The 16,471-nt window shown below is 38.9% G+C and overlaps 2 protein-coding genes across 2 annotated transcripts in view; both read right to left on the bottom strand.

The window, feature by feature from the left end:
• The window catches only part of CIP2A (cellular inhibitor of PP2A), a 29,252-nt gene extending 15,656 nt beyond the window's left edge, over positions 1-13,596 (bottom strand). Inside the window, exons 1-13 of the mRNA XM_085318981.1 lie at positions 13,327-13,596; positions 11,608-11,755; positions 10,417-10,529; positions 9,005-9,099; positions 8,357-8,453; positions 7,220-7,342; positions 6,921-7,066; positions 6,188-6,263; positions 4,281-4,508; positions 3,592-3,751; positions 2,475-2,616; positions 1,626-1,725; positions 632-750 (exon numbers count right to left, since the gene is read on the bottom strand). Coding sequence (XP_085175107.1) covers positions 632-750; positions 1,626-1,725; positions 2,475-2,616; positions 3,592-3,751; positions 4,281-4,508; positions 6,188-6,263; positions 6,921-7,066; positions 7,220-7,342; positions 8,357-8,453; positions 9,005-9,099; positions 10,417-10,529; positions 11,608-11,755; positions 13,327-13,566 — 1,787 coding nt within the window. The 5' untranslated portion in view covers positions 13,567-13,596. The remainder of the gene's footprint in view (positions 1-631; positions 751-1,625; positions 1,726-2,474; positions 2,617-3,591; positions 3,752-4,280; positions 4,509-6,187; positions 6,264-6,920; positions 7,067-7,219; positions 7,343-8,356; positions 8,454-9,004; positions 9,100-10,416; positions 10,530-11,607; positions 11,756-13,326) is intronic.
• Positions 13,597-15,775: 2,179 nt separating this feature from the next.
• Positions 15,776-16,471, bottom strand: part of SH2D1B (SH2 domain containing 1B) — a 9,268-nt gene continuing 8,572 nt past the window's right edge. The window contains exon 4 of the mRNA XM_085318989.1: positions 15,776-15,857. Coding sequence (XP_085175115.1) covers positions 15,820-15,857 — 38 coding nt within the window. The 3' untranslated portion in view covers positions 15,776-15,819. The remainder of the gene's footprint in view (positions 15,858-16,471) is intronic.

Below are 16,471 nucleotides of genomic sequence, written 5' to 3'. Positions count from 1 at the left end.
TTAAATCTTTAACAAAAAAGGGAAGCAGTTCCAGTCTGTTTTTCTCTAGGTTGCAAGAAGTGTGCTATGACTTTAAGCTAGGTTTTTCCCATTTTATTAGATTTACAGAAGCATGGACTTCATCAAGTAAATTTTTTCGATGTTTTGTTTCTCCTATTTAGGAAACCTTAAGTCCCTTCCTAAACTGCTATCCTGCTTATGCCTTATTCCATCTGCTCTTTCTTGGAAATTACTGCAAAAGGGTAAACAGAGAGATTCAGCTGTAGAAACTGAAGAACAACACGTCTGACAAAGTTTGTCAAGAGTCCTCTGAAAATTTGCATATTAAATGCAGTTCAAGCACAAAACTCCAGGAACAGAATTCGGATAAGTCAATCCTGAGGGACAGAATTAAATTGCTACAATGCTCTCTAGCATCTGATTTCACCTGATTACCATCAGTGTTTGTGCTGCTTCCTCTGAACAATACTGCTGTCTCTATAACTGGAGATAAAGAGGAAACAAGAAAGTTTTTCTAAAGTTTGTTTCAAATGGACAATGCCAATATTGGCAATATCCCAAGAAACATGAGCATCCCCCTACAACCATAAAAATGTCAAATTCTACCAAACTATCAGAAAAACAAACTTACACTATGGCAGGAAAATCCGGTAAGGGTGCTGCCTCAAACAGTATTCGAAGTCCAGCTTGCACTTGGTCTCTATGGTCTGATGTTAAAGCAAACGTCAAAGGTGTAATCAAGCGCTGATCCTAAAAAGAAACTACTTTGATCAAATACAACGTAAGTCCACAACAAAAAGACATCATAATACATATCAAGGCCTATTAGCACAGAAATGCTTTATTCAAAACTGAAGCTACCTTTCCAAAGTTTACTTTTCTAAGTTTCTGAAGTCAATGAAACAGAAATGACTTTAAAACAGTTAGCATTCGGGGATATTATAAGTTCATTTTCCTATTTAAGTCAGGGCAACAGATAAAAAAACCCACTTAATTCCTTTAGATTTTAAAATACTTGATTTTAATGATACAAAAAAAAAATCATAAGATTAAGTTGTTAGAATTTGAGAACCTTGGAACTCCCATTACTACCCATTAAATTTCACATTACCATCCATTTCGAAAGAAAATCCCCTAGAATAATACGAATATCTATTCAGACTATCAAATATTTCATGTACAAAGTGAACTGTTAAAGTATCATCTGACCAATACCTACTAGAAGTTGTTTCATCTGTGTAAAGTCATAAATTGGGTGGATATACTTAATAGTAACCAGCACCACAAATCACTCAAATATATGGTTGTGATAATTTTTTTCTAGTTTACTACCTTTAAAACACAGTCCTAATGCGGTCTTACACAGCTAATGCTTGCAAAAGAGCTGAAAATACTTTCATATGCAATACAGAAATGTGTAAGTGAATTGAATAAAAGTAAACTGCTCTCATTTTAGAAGATTAACAATGGAACAATCTTTAAAAATTGTGCCCAAGGGACTGTATTTCCCTGGAAGTTTTATCACTTCAAAGATATACACACAAATCATTCAGAATTTAAACTACTGCAGTGTTAAAGACACTCTCCTTCAAAGATATGCTTTAAAAAGAGATTTCACACCATACCTGTAAAATTTTGTAGAARCTGACTTCCATACTAGGTACCTCCTGCTTAAGTCTGCTCATAAGATCAAGTGTTTTCAAAATAACATCAGCAGCAAGTTTGCTTTTAACATAAATGGAAAAGTGAAGTGGAAAAAGAAAAGAGAATAAGATTCGTCAAATCAGCACTGATAAATTCAGTCGATCTACAAAACAGATTTCCCCCTCCAACACCATTTAAACATGTCTAGCAAGGCAAAGATCCCAATACCAAGAGAGACTGGTCAATTCCTTGGATGTGCTAATGAGCTTTCCCAGCATACTAAAGACAGCAACAGTGAAAGCTAAAGAACACTTTTAGCTTGAAGGTGAAGAGGGCTTAATCCCAGGCCAACTACATCTCACTGCTTTTTGGCAATAAGCATGGCAACTACAGGCTAGACTACATTCTAGCCAATTATACTGAGCTGGAGTGGTTTATATGCCTTTAGTATGCTRTTTTTTTCCCCACATATTGATGAATGATATTACTAAACTCTAGTTATGTAAAATCAAATGGAAAGTCGTGTCATGAGCATTTCAGGTGAGCTTTGACTTCAATAAGATTCAACTAGGGCATATGAGGTTTAAAATCATTTTTCCACATAAGTGGATCCTAACATTGCCAAAACAATACCAGAACATTTAAGCTAGGTTTTCCTACTGGACTAGTAGCTTTTTCCACCAAAATATCAAACTGAATTCAAAAATAATACCAAGTTACTTGTATTTAAATGGTGCTTTCAACTAGAGTATGATTTCCTTTGAAACTACACCACCACACTCATGCAAGTGTTGCTAAATTACAGATAAACATGATTTTAGTGCGCTCACCACAGTTCAGAGTTCACTACCTTTGTCCCCAAACCAGTATCAATCCCACTATAAACAAACTGGTGTTCTATTAGAGACGTGCATCGGCTGGCACTCAGCTCCTTTGAGGCATGCGTTTTCAGTATGTCATCTCCACACAGCAGTATATTAAGTTAAGAATAAAACTTAATATATCCATCTTTAAGCACTGACATATAAAATTACATGATCTAGTAGTAAAGACACAAGCCAATACACTGAAACATAAGACCCTGAAAATACACTTTTAAATACAACTCTATAAGCCACTTAACAGCCACACTTAATACACAAGCCAAATAAGCTTCACTTTTCAATCAAAAAGCATACCTATTTGGAAAGGCAACTGGAGGACTAGGGAAATGAAAGTCTATAAAATCATGAGTGACACAGAAGGTGAACAAAAGTAAGCACATAGTCAATCTCTAATACAAGAACTAGTTCTCTAGCTAAAAACTAGTGAAAGATGACTTCACAGAAATCCATTTAGGACTGTCTTGCAGTCGTGTCCTCTCTGCTACAGGACACTGCAGACATTAATTTCAAAAAGTTAACTGGACAAAAAATCACAGAAGCAGGAAAAAAAAATGTTGCTTCAAGCTGGAAGCTTGAAAATGACTGAGCAGTAGCACTACGTTTGCCTTCTTCCCATACTCCTCCCTAGGCCTGGGCACTGTCGGAGACAGAACGTTAGCCTAGGCAGGCCAGAAAGGCCGCTCTTATATCCTAATGAAGGAAAATCCCTTTACAAATAGAAGGATGTAAAATAATATCATTTCACACCTATTTTTCCTTGCATTTCACCAACTGAACTTGCACCATATTTAATTGGGTGTTTTATACTGTTGAGCAGCCTCCACATTTCATCCTGCATTGCTGTACTATTCAATTATTTCACAGCAGTTAGAAAGCCACTTAAGGTCTTTCAGGATGACAGTCCTAAGCCAAATTAGGCTGTTGATTGTCATTAAAAGCTATTAAGTGACTCAAGACAGGCATTTTCTCATTAGAGGAAATGAAACTTCATTCCTCATTAGAAACTGCTTAGAGAGATCATAGAATAATAAATTAACTGTCAATAGGCATATAAAAAGGATATTTATCASAACACTAATAGCCTGGACCATTCTTTCACACTTTTTCTTCACTAATAGCTCATCCACAATCTGTTCTGGCATCTGAAGATGATCAAGGAGAACAGGCAGCAAAAGATCCACAAAGTGTTCAGCTGAGGCACTGTCACCACTATTAATAACATCCTGTAACAAAAGTTTTGTGTCAATATTTATAACTAAAGAACAAGAAAATTCTACTCTTTTTCTACTGTTCTCCTATTCTACTTTTCCTCTACCAACCTGTCCTCTAGCTTTCCCAAACCCTTGCTATCTCAGGTGTGTTTTGGGATTACTGATCAGTATCACACCGGAGTAAATTCAACAAACAGCACAGAATCAGCAGAGACTTCCTCACTTCTACTAGTCCTAATAAAAGCAGATCTTTACTGACAGTTCTGTACCCACCTAATTACTTCATGAACTACCATGTCTTCCACTTACCTTTCAGCATAGATATATWTTTTTTTAAAAACAGTCTGTCTTTAAAAGAAAGCTGATTTACAGCATGTGGAATTCTAGAACAAAAAGAATTACACTTCAGATATACTTTCACATGCTATTTTCAAGTAATTTCTCCAGATGGTTTTAACATTTTAACTATAACAGCAGTTTTTCAGAAATCAATTCAAACACATAAAACCGCTGCTAAGACTGTCAATTATTTGTTTTATACCTCAAAAATCTCCTTGAACAGCTGCAAAGCTAAAACTGAACAGTCTTCAGAGCCTTCCAGTGGTTGGTTTGACAAGTGCACCAATGCAACAGATGGTTCAAAAATCTTTGAGCGAGCCACAAATCTAGTATTTCCAGAGACTGGCAAGCCTGAGGGTTCCAGTAYTGCCTGCCGCAGAGTATGACGCAACTCCATCACAGAACAGAAGGCAAGTAGCAGTTCTAAGACCTGTGTGAAGTGAATGGAAGAGTTTAAATATTTTAAGATCAAGTACTTCTACCTAGAAACCTATTAACAATAGAAATGCCTCCGCATGCAATTTGAACAAAGAAAGATATGTAAAGGAAAAACATTCTGAGATCTTAATGGCTGTGTATGTGYACACTCAGAGAGATGAAGACAAAGGCCCCCAGAAAGCTTTATTTTCAACACGCATTTCTAAAAATCCACCCCATCTCACCTTCCCTCCCCCCTCATCAAAAAAAACAAAACCCCAAAACTATCACACCTCAAAACAAACAAACAAACAAAAAAAACCACATCCACAGGAATATTAACATTTACCATTTAGTATGAGTTGAAATGCATTCATAAAAAAAGTAAGATTTGTTTCATATATATATATGAAACAAATCTTACTTTATATGTGTGTGTGTGTGTGTATATATATATATATATATATACATATATATATATATATATACACACACACACACACACACACACATATATTCAGCCCAAATATTTTTGGGACATTTCATATCTTCAGTGACAGACATCAGATGTGTTTCATTTACACAAGGTGGCAGTGAGGCAAAGGTAAATGCAAAGGTAAACTGCTTAATCCAAAAGGGCATCAATTTGCTAAAATTTGTGAGGGAAAAATGAGCCAGCAATGTGCCCTCGTGGCCAAGAAAGCCAATGGTATGCTGGGGTGCATTAGAAAGAGTGTTGCCAGCAGGTCAAGGGAGGTGATCCTGCCCCTCTACTCAGCCCTGGGGAGGCCTCATCCAGAGTACTGTGTCCACTTCTGGGCTCCCCAATACAAGAGAGACATGGAGCTACTGGAGAGAGCCTAGCGTAGGGCTACGAGGATGATCAGAGGGCTCGAGCATCTGCCCTAGGAGGGACAGCTGYGAGAGCTGGGCCTGTTTAGTCTGGGGAAGAGAAGACTGAGGGGGGATCTTATCAGCGTGTATAAGCACCTGAAGGGAGGGTGTCAAGGGGATGGGGACAACCTCTCTTCAGTTGTCCCATGTGACAGGACAAGAGGCAATGGGCAGAAATTGAAGCACAGGAAGTTCCGCCTGAACGTGAGGGGGAATTTCTTCCCTGTGAGAGTGACGGAGCACTGGCACAGGCTGCCCAGAGAGCTTGTGGAGTCTCCTTCTCTGGAGATAGTCAAGGCCCRCCTGGATGCAGCCCTGTCTAACATGTTCTAGGTGACCCTGCTGAGCAGGGCGGTTGGACTAGATGATCTCCAGAGGTCCCTTCCAACCTTACTGATTCTATGATTCTATGAAACTAATAGTATGATTTCAGTTCAAAAATCTGGTGAGTATTAAGTCAATATTTGGCCAATTCCGTGAGGCACACACTGCATTTCCGATGCAGCTCTGAGCATATTTTTACTAGTCAAAGCAGAAAAAGGTGCTTATGTCGGACATTTGTCTTTAGGCTAGTTGTCTGAAAGCAGACATACAGCCAACCTCTACAAAGTCAGCCTGATGGCTTTTTGAACAACTAAAAGATTTATAAAGGATCAATGCTCACTTCAAGACTCTTACGTGACCTACAGTTTATTTAATCATCAACCCTAATACATAAGAAACCTGCTTTTGACTACACAAGTAGAATCAGAGTAGGAAGCATAAGCAGTTAGTTTTATGCTGAAAAAGTATAAATACCTTAGTTGATGAATCAGGATCCCTTCCATGAAGAAGATCTAATACTTGCCCAAGGCATGAGGTGAAGTGCTCATATCTACAGCATATGTAACATTTATTCCAAGTGATGAATGCAAGTGCTATGTTCCCCTTTTCACCCCCAAACACTTCAAGTGCAGATCTAAGTCTTGATCATTTACACAGATTCAATAATGTAATTTCTAGTCAGAGGCTAAACTTTAGAAATATTCTAAAAATGAAAGTAAGTTTTTTTTTTAAATAAACAAAGATTTTTCCAGCTATTTTTACTACTAGAGATTCAGATCTAGATTCAGCAACTAAATTCTGCCACATGGATTTACAAAATCACTAGTCAAGTATTCTGCACAACTACATTGTAGAGCCCTACACTAATATTATTCCATTTCAAAATACTGTAGGCCTGTGAAATGGCAACATTCATTCATCAAGTTGTCTAATACCAATAATGGCCAGAGAAACAGAATTACTGGACATAACCATTAAATAATATTCCTTAAATAACAATGAAAGGACAGATTTTGGTTCACTATTTCTGTATGAAATTGGTAACAAAAGAATTCCTTTAGTTTATAACATAAGATGCTATAAGCAACTAGTAACATTCAAGAAGCACCTAGGAATTTTTCCTGGGTTTGATCTAGAATATAAATAGCATAAAGCCCAACAGAAGCTTAGGAAGAAGATCTTAAATTTTTACAAAGTGAAGTTATACCTGGTAAGATAATCTGCAATTTTGGGATTCTTCAGAAGATCCACAAGTAGATCAACAGAATATTTTCTTGTTAGCGTACCATCTCCATTTACAACAATATTGAATATTAGCTGAAAAGTCTGATGGATATTCCGAGCATGAAAGAGCTGAAATGAAAAAGAAAGTTATATACAATGCACATACTTACCTTGCACAGGGCTCTTATTAAAATTAGCTGGAATCACAGTCTGATTTAGCCACAGTGGCTGATAATTTTATCTATAACTTAACAATAGAATAGACTTCAAAGAATCACTTACTTTTTCTCCTACTTCTTCATTTAAAGTAAGGCTTGTTAACACCGAAAGCGCAAACACAACCATAGTCAAACTACTATGGGCCAGGAAACTTATCAAGGTACGATAGAAACTTTTCACGTTATTCTAAAGAACAAAAGAAAAACACAGGCATTAGAGATTTTATTCCATTCTATAAACACACCAAGTTTACAGCTAGTACATACTTATAAGTGACATAAATCGTGAACAATGATAMAAGAATCTTAGAATGATAAGTTTTCTAGAGAGCTGATGTCAATTACTATATCTTCTGTTGAATTTGATCAGTGGAAAATTAAAAGSAATTCCATCATTTCTGCTAAAACATCCGTGCAGAGAGCAAGCTATCTCCTCTCTGCTCTGTGATCAGATCTGAAAACAGTTTCTCCCTCTTTTTTGCCTTTCTTCCAAGAAAAACACAGTACATTCCCTGCCATACAGAAGAAATTGTATTTCTCAATTTTGACTTATGTTTGCACTAATTAATGAAGAGATGGAAACAAAGCACCTGAGATATAAATGTGTATTTGACGCTTCTGGAGCCCTAACCTGACATCAAGATCAGTGAGAAATACTGAGTTATCTTTTGAAAGGTGAAACTCTCTCTTGGTTCAAGTTACTGCTGCTTGCCAGAAATCTATCCAGTCTTTAGGCTGACATTTAGTTTTTCTGAGGAAGAGACACACAAATTTTAAGTTCATCTTTCACTCATAGAAAAAAATTTGCAGAAACAGTATGTTTAATATGAGCTAGTGTAACAATATAGCAACATACAGAAGGAAAGAATCACAGAATGGTAAGGTTGGAAGGGACCTCGGGAGATCATCTAGTCCAACCCTCAGCGTAGCCCAGAGATTGAACCCATGACCTTGGCATTAGCAGCACCATGGTCTAACCAACGGAGCTAAATCTGCCCCCAAATGTCCAACTTCTTGTTCCTCTACATACTATTTTCTCCAGTTCAGGAGAAATAACTGCCAGCTCTTGAAAAACAAACAGGTCAGGATTGTTATTGCTACAGAAAAGGTGCATAAGAAATATAAAGTTAACTTTCTGGAGTTAAATAACTATCTCTTGTTCTCAACCCAGAGAATCATGCCACAAAAGCAAAGTTCTTACCAAAGACTTTATCTGAGTTTGAATAGATAAGTTGTGTCGACAGAGGTTGGCCAGAAGTCCTAAACAGGGTATCGTTAATTCATCTTCAGTGGATTGACTTAAAAAAAAAAAAAAAAAGTCCACAAGTCTGTTTATATTAAAGTATCCAGAATTTAATTGCAACAGATGTGGTTTTGAGATAGATAGTCATTCCTCCAAGCAAAGTAAAATTTAGATTTGCAGTCCCCATATTGCTGGAAGCTTTTAATTGAGCATAACAGCTAAAAGGAGGTCCCGATTTTACTGTGAACACTTAATAGTCAGACCTCTCAAGACATTTGCACAAAATTCATATTATCATAATTCTATTCCTAATGGCAAGCATGAATTTTCTCCTGGCTTTTGTCTTTGCTAGGCCCCATTTTTTTTGATTGGTGAAGGGGGCAAGGACTTAAGATGCCAATTCAAACTCAGCCTCGTAAATTCCCATAATCGCTCCAGTTGACAATCTATAACTGTTTTTAAAGAAAAATCTCTGGCAACTTCAGAGCAAATACATCACAACTCATTCTAGAGACCAGATTAGTGCAACAAGCTAATGATCTTGCGAAAATTTAGGAACTTGGCTAGGTATTTCCCATAAGCAAAGACAACCAAGTATACACTTACACATGATGCATTAGAAATGAAATTAATTCGTTGATGTTGGCACCAGCATGAAAACCACGAACATTGTAGGTTAGCCTCTGCAGCAGTTGAATACTCTAAGGAAATAAAAGTTATTCACATACATCTTTCCTATATCATCTCATTGAAGATTGTTTCAAGTACAAAAGGCTTTTTCCTTCAGCTGGGAGGAAAAAAAATAAGTAGCAAGACACTGCAATAAACTTATTTTCATACTCTGCAACATTAACATTAGTCACACAAACTGTTGCAAGCACACTGAGTACTTTCCTATTACATTGATCTGCATGTACTTATTAAGAGCACAAACAGATTAATAAGGTTTTATTTTTACAGAGAAGTTACTTTTTTGCCCATCCAATTCTCTCCATTGCTTGATCAGCAAGTTCTCCATTTGATCAGTGAGAAAGGGGCTTTGTCCTCTTGAAATACCTAGAAGGTTCACCAAAAAAACCCCAAAGCACTTTGCAATCTACAGTAATCTTTCCCACTGACAGGTCAAGTTGCATGAATCCTTAAGTCCTCTCGTACTCCTAGTGCTCTGGTATGTATCTAGAGCACAAGAAGTGTTCTTCACTAGATGCTTAACTAATTTTCCACGGAGGAAGGGTAACAGAACTGCTAGCAAATTCATTTCCTTGCCCAGAAAAGAAAGTGATCTGAGGTAATTAACAAATGGTAGTCAGCAAGTACCTGCTGAAAGCTCAGAGCCAGGTATAAGAAAGCCTGCAYATACTTAAAAAAACACGGAATTTTTGCTAGAACTTTACTGATCAATGCACAGAAAGGACAAATGAAGAACTGATGAAGTCTGATTCCAAGACATTATGCTTTGACTGAAGAATTAATAATGTGTGCACTTGGCTCCTTAGAGAGAAGTGCTTCCAGAAGCACAGCTCTTTCCTTGCATTCACTGACAGACATCCCTGATCAGAAGGAAGGAGGCAAACAGGCCCTGCAAAACTTCAATGAGAACTGGCAGCCACAGCTTCCCCTTCACTCCTTTAATTTCAGCAGCCACCTCTCAATGCACTGACTAGAGAAACAATATCCAGATTTTTATGATGGACAATATCAGGAAAATAACTAAGTTTACCTCAGAATAATTGGAAAATAAGCTTCCAAGTTCTCAGGCAGCAATTTTTGAAGTAGACATTTGTATTTTCAAAAAGCAGTTGTTTTGTGAATTAGAGCATTTGAGAAGTACAAGCAAGATTAAATAAAGAACACCAAACTGTGTGTATTCAAATCCTACCATACTAGCCTCAGACAGCAAATAAAACATGTAGCCTTGATCAGGTTTCCCTCAACACACTATTTCAGGTAGCACCTTTAAAAAGTTACTGTATGCATAATGCAACAATACCAAAGTATTAAGCATGAGTTCCAATTACCTGTAATAAGACTGGATCACTAAGATTGGTAGAACTTCGATGAACCACTCCTGCCAGCACACTGGTCAGATTGTAGGTATCCTGAAGAGCTTCTCTAGTCTCATTGTCTAAAGCTAGAATTTAAAAGTATTATTAAAAAACCCTATATAACAGCAAAAGTAACAATTATGTTAGTTAGTGATTTAAGCACAAGCCAGAAGAGTCAAGGCCTTGTCCAAGTTTAATATATTACACAAGTAACTACAATAAATCACAGCTCCTGAACATTTGTGTTTCTGTCTCACTTAACTTGCACGTAAGTGAACCACCAATACTTTCCTTTAAGATGCATGGACACTGAGGGAACTGCCCTCCCAGCTTACCAACAAAGTTTTAGGTCTATTTGAGATCTTGAGTCCTGCACCCTTAACCCTTTACACCAATGATTTTTGTTTCCTTGATCAAGTGGGAAAGTAGATTAAGACTGGCATCTTGATAGTTACCTAGTGATAGTCAAGCACAAAGAGCCAAATTCTGCTTAGGTAGTCCAGGCAAAGGAGGAACAAACAAGGATGACAGAAAGCAAGCAATAGGTCAGTTTGCAGAGGAATCTTAACATATTCGCAGCCTGAGAGATGGGGGCAAGGGTGAAACAGCAACAAATCTCTTTTCACACTAGCTATTTGGAGAAGCTCAAAGGAAGCTTGAAAGAGGCTAAGAATTAAGAATCAGGTCAGATGAACTACAGGACATCCTAAAGGACTAAAATCCCCCCAAACCACTCACACATGATTGGAAACTCCACAGTGAAGCAAATAGTGAATCTTTCACTATGTATGTAGCCTATATGAGTGCTATGGTGTGCACATGGTTCCCTAGATACAGTCCCACTTCTGTGAAATGGGGGGAAAAAAAAGACAAAAAAAAAAAATCAGAGAAACAGGTAAGAGGCACTAGAGCCTATTCCCTAATCCAGAAACTTGAAGCGCATGGACTGCCACGTAACAAGCCCCTCAACTACAGGGTTGAACTGAGGCTACGGCAACTGATGTATCATGGTTTCTCCCTCCCTGTGCATCCCCTAGGCAGATTTCTTCACTTCATAAAAATGGTAGTATTTTCAAGCTTAGAGGAAAAGATAAAAAAGAAGAGACCTATCTCTTCTTTGCTTTCTCAAACTCATGCTAAAAAAAGTGAAGATATAAAACTTACCTAGCTGTGATAGCAAAGTAACCACAGACAAGGTTAGAGAAGGGTTTGTATTAGCATCCTCAAGGAGTTCTACTAGGCAAATAAGACATTCACTTGGTAGAATCTGGTTTGAAGCAAATAATCTTGTAAGCTTCAGTCCGGAGATAACCTGGAAAGGAAGAGAGGAGGGGGAAAAAAAAAGACATATATACATACATACACATGTATATACATACACACACTGTTACACATTTTTTCCCCCTTCATTCAAACAATTACTTTTCTGAACAAGGTATTTGACAAAAGTCAAAGCAGGGAGTTGTATTAGAATTAAAAATCACTTGCTGTATTTGACAAACAGAGAAGTATCATTCTAATAGAACACTCATGTTCACATTTGCTACTGCCTCTAGCTCAGATTTGTTTCCAAAAAAAAAAAAAAAACACACAAAACCAAAAAGGCTTTTCATTTCCTTAGTCTTGGATTGGAAAATACCTAATTTATGCTGTGGTTTCTTCCTTTCATAAGAAAAGGGGAGCTTTTAACAAAAACTATTTTAACAAAAACAATTCTTTTCAAACTAATAGCTGTAGCAGAACAACACTTGCATTTCCTCACACATTAAAGTGAATTAATACCAGAGGCTTACTCTTCCCACATATACTTTAGAACAGATAAAACATAGGGCTTATCTATTCTGAAGGAGTAATCAAACACATTGCTCAATACAAACATTTAACGATTAGCCTTCAGTTAACACCACAGACTGTTCTACAAAGATGAGGACTGGTATTATTCTGGACGAAGATAAGCAGTAACAGGTAATGCTGCTTTGTGAATACTCTATTCAGAGATCAGAGATATTTTTAATTCATGGAAGGCATATAAGAAAATACCAAAAATGACACATCCACACATCAATAAACATAATTCACATGTGCATAATAGAGCAACGTAACATTGTTTATGCATCTCTCTTGCATACCTCYTCACAGTAATTACCCAAAACTCAGCTAAGCTGAATACTAATTGCTATATTAACATTTTAATTAAAAAAACCCTATATTTGAGAAAGGCACCCTGCAGATGGGGCGACAGATCTTCAGTCGATGTCCCTGTTTTTCATCATGCTACGCTACCTACTGAGACAACTGTACTTAAGCATGAGGTGGTCAGAAGATACAACAGGATTACCCCCTAGCTGCAAGCATCTTTGAATATACATTGCATGAAACAAGCAGATTCTAGATACAAGATTAGTTTGTCCTTAAAACTACATTTTTCAAGCTGTGAAAGCAAATGACATCTGTGGGTCAGATCTTCAGGGGCAGGTAAAAATTAAAAAACAAGGAAATACTCGTAAGTTACACTATATGCATAGCATATATGCCTGTAGGCATACAGAGACTGCACCTGTAGACCTACACACACAGTATAAACTGTTATAATAAAGAATAAAGTAGTAACGCGGGGACATTGTTAAACATTTAAACGCTGCTTCTTTACGAAGGGCTCCGGCCGCGGGAGGGCGGGCACCGTGCGGGGGGAGGCCGCGGCCAGCGCGGCACGTACCAACCGGCGTCGGCGGCCGTTACGGGCCCCTGCCGCGGCCGCTCGTGGCGGGGAGGACCAACCTAGGCCGGACCCGAGGAGGTGCCAAGAGCCACGCCAGCCCTCAAGAGTGAGCGGACACCACGGCCGCCCGCTCCCCGCCGCGCCAGGACCGACGCCGCCCTCACCTCCAGACTACGCTGCAGGAGCGCCGCGTTGGGCGGCGTCTTGGCGGCCCGGTACTGCGCGGCAGCCAGAAGCAGGGACTTCATACAGCCCGAGGCGTCCATAACGGCCGGACTCCCCGGCGGCGCGGCGCGGCGCTGCCTYCCCTCAGTCCCCACTCGTATTTCCCGCCGGTGCCGCCATTTTGCGAGCGGGATCCACTGAGGGGAGCGCCCGCCTACCCCGCCCGCCGCGCAAGGCATGGCGGGAGGGGCCCCGCCTTCGCCATCTTGCCTTACGGGCGCTCGAAGGGGCGGGGAGRGAGCGCCACTTTTGTGAGGTGACGTAACAGCGGGACGTGCCTATGTGCCGACTCGCTGCGGCGGGCGCGCGGGCGGTCGTTGGGCGCCGCCTGGGGCGGGGCGGCCGTTGGGTGCCGCTTTGCGGTGGGGTTGGGGACAAGCAGAGCACACAGGCGTCTGGTGGCGCGGAGGGGCTGAGCGCTCGTCCCRTACAAGTGGGTGGTGGAAAGGTATCTGCTGACGCGTGAAGCTTTAGCGTGTGCTTTTTGGAAGCTTCGTGCACTGTTTTTTTTTTCTTTTTTCTTTTCCCTAGCTAGGAACGTATATGTTAACATCCCCTCCCCCATATATTCTTAGCAGAATGTGTCKCTATAAAGTACAGCTGAATAAGTCAACCTCCTTCCACTGCAGGTCTTTGCTTACTACTCTTAAGTGCTCGATCCTTCAAAAKATACTTGCCTCATTTGTCTTTCACTTTTTACTTGTGTTAGARCTAAAGCATGGCCAAAGACAAGAAGGCGAGCTGGATATGCTCTTGGATTGCAACACAGCACAGTGAATCCGAGTCCTGCGTGCTACTGCCCACAGCACAGCATGGGCACCGGCGTGATTATGAATTACAGGCTGCGCTGCCCCCATCATCCGCGAGGAGCAGTCAGTTCAGCCACGGGGAATCGCCCAGCCGCACTCATGAGGTTCAACCCCGTGTGCCCTGCGGTCACCTGGCCTTTTTCTAATGTTGAACATGAGCATGAGCGACTAATCACATGGACGAAAGYTGTGACTCTCATTACAGGAAAACCATGCAATGATGTGGGCTGTTAACAGTTAAAGCTAGCATAGTTTGGATATGTTGATGCAGCAGATGCTCAGTCTGATGCACAGGATGACCAAGCATCCCACAGGCTGCTGGGAGAGAGCTGCGTCAATACATTTTGCTTCTACAAAGTAACATTTTTTCCTCCARTAGTACCATTTTTCATGGGCAACTACTTTCTTTACAATTCATGAGTTTTGGACACATATATTAGTAATTTTGGCAATGTCAGAGTTAATTAAATTCTTTGTTTTCATCTTCCTCATGTGACAAGTAGCAGCTAAGCCTGACATCAGAAACTTAGCACTGTAAATTCAGTGAAGTCTGAAGCAGTGTAACATCTAAAMGTCCTGCAACAAACGCTGGTGAAAAAGATAAATAACAAACAAGAAATACAACTAGTAATACCCCTATGGAATACATAAATAATTTATGAAAAATACTAAACAAACGCATGACAAATTTAACCGTCTTCCTTAAGATCACAGATTGAGAAGGAATTGGTACTAATAACAAGGAGAATCAGGCCTTGTGTTACAGTTCTGGCTTTGGCTGCTAGTTGCATGTCACCTTCAATATAAGAGTGTGTACTAAATATTTGAAATGGGTTAGAGCAAAGCAAATTCTTAAATAATAAAAGATACATTACAATATAGAGCTAATGGCAGCAACAAATSAATATAGTAAATATTCTCATGTATATTCAAAAGGATATATTCATAAACACACRTCTCTAAAGCTTGCACTCTTCTAGTAACATCCTAGAGCTATTAATTAAAAGTAGTTTAAGCYATTTGCATATTATTACTTTATACAKCATGGGTTTACCAGTGCCTTTTTATTCTAATTTAGATTATTTTGAACTATAGGATAATACTAGTATTCCTTGGCATATTTGTAGCTGAAATGGTTATCATCTTGCCAGCAAAGAGGCAACATGAATCATGCACAAAAGAATAGAGTTTGGAATTTTTTAAGCACCATATAATTTCAACAGAATGTTAGAATGTTTACCATTATGTATATCATTTTTATCAACATATATCAGTTCTGCCATAAACTGCTGCTTTATGCATATTCGTTTATCATACTTAGATTGCTATTTTCTAACAGGTTGTTCATTTTAGCAGGAAATATATTGGACAAAAAACCAAAACATACGCATACATATATGCATATGTCTGTTAGAAGAAATAATAATTCTTAATGCTGAAAAAGAAATAATAGCTTGTATTGGATCTACTGGGTAGTTGCTCTGATAGGCTCCAAAAGAAGCCAGTTCCAGAGGTACAGATCCACACCTAAGAATGTCCTGCTGATAACTGTCTCCAGTTGTTCTGTTGTGTTGTGGCATAGTCTGAAAGTGCAGCTTTCTAAGTCATCAGGTTGCAGATCATTCAGGGTAGTACGTCAACATAATCGTCCTCTTCAATTTCTGTAAAGAAATCAATATAAATTCAATTAAAAATCAATATAAAAGGCTCTTGTCATTGCAAATTATTCCCCTGAAAGACCACTGTTAACATGATGGTATGTTGCTAGGCACATATTAATTCAATTCAGTTTCTCAGTATTCTCTTTGCTATGGCAGGGCAACATTTATGTCCAGTGTCCTATAGACTGGACCTAAAGATACAAGATAGCATAAAACCTCTTTTAGAGCAATCGTGGCATATCTGCCTTAGTGACAGAAGCCATAAAGTAATGTTAGAAAGACGAGAAATATCTTTGGTACTGTTCGTCCTAGCAAACAGTAGGAACCTGGAGAGGTTCCTCCAGACCATTTCCAATATGGGGAAGAAGCCTGCATTGTCTTTCCTGAACCAGCAAGCTCAGTATTAAAAAGTTGTAGCCACATAAGAACCATTCTTCATGAGAAAGTCAAATGTTGTAAATCATCTGTAGTCAGTAAATCATATCAGCAAATCAGATTGCTGTGACTATAGCATAACACATCCTTTCTTTGCTAAATATTTCCAACAGGAAAGTCAATGAGGGGAGGAGAGCTTGAAAAACCCTCTTTCTTTTCTTTTCTCTCTCTCGCTCTCT

The sequence above is a fragment of the Rhea americana genome, unplaced genomic scaffold (assembly GCF_003343005.1).
Source record: "Rhea americana isolate MKP2758 unplaced genomic scaffold, rheAme1 scaffold_118, whole genome shotgun sequence".
NCBI lineage: Eukaryota > Metazoa > Chordata > Aves > Rheiformes > Rheidae > Rhea > Rhea americana.
The sequence above is the reverse complement of the archived record's forward strand: the minus strand, read 5'-3'. Positions and strand labels throughout refer to the sequence as shown.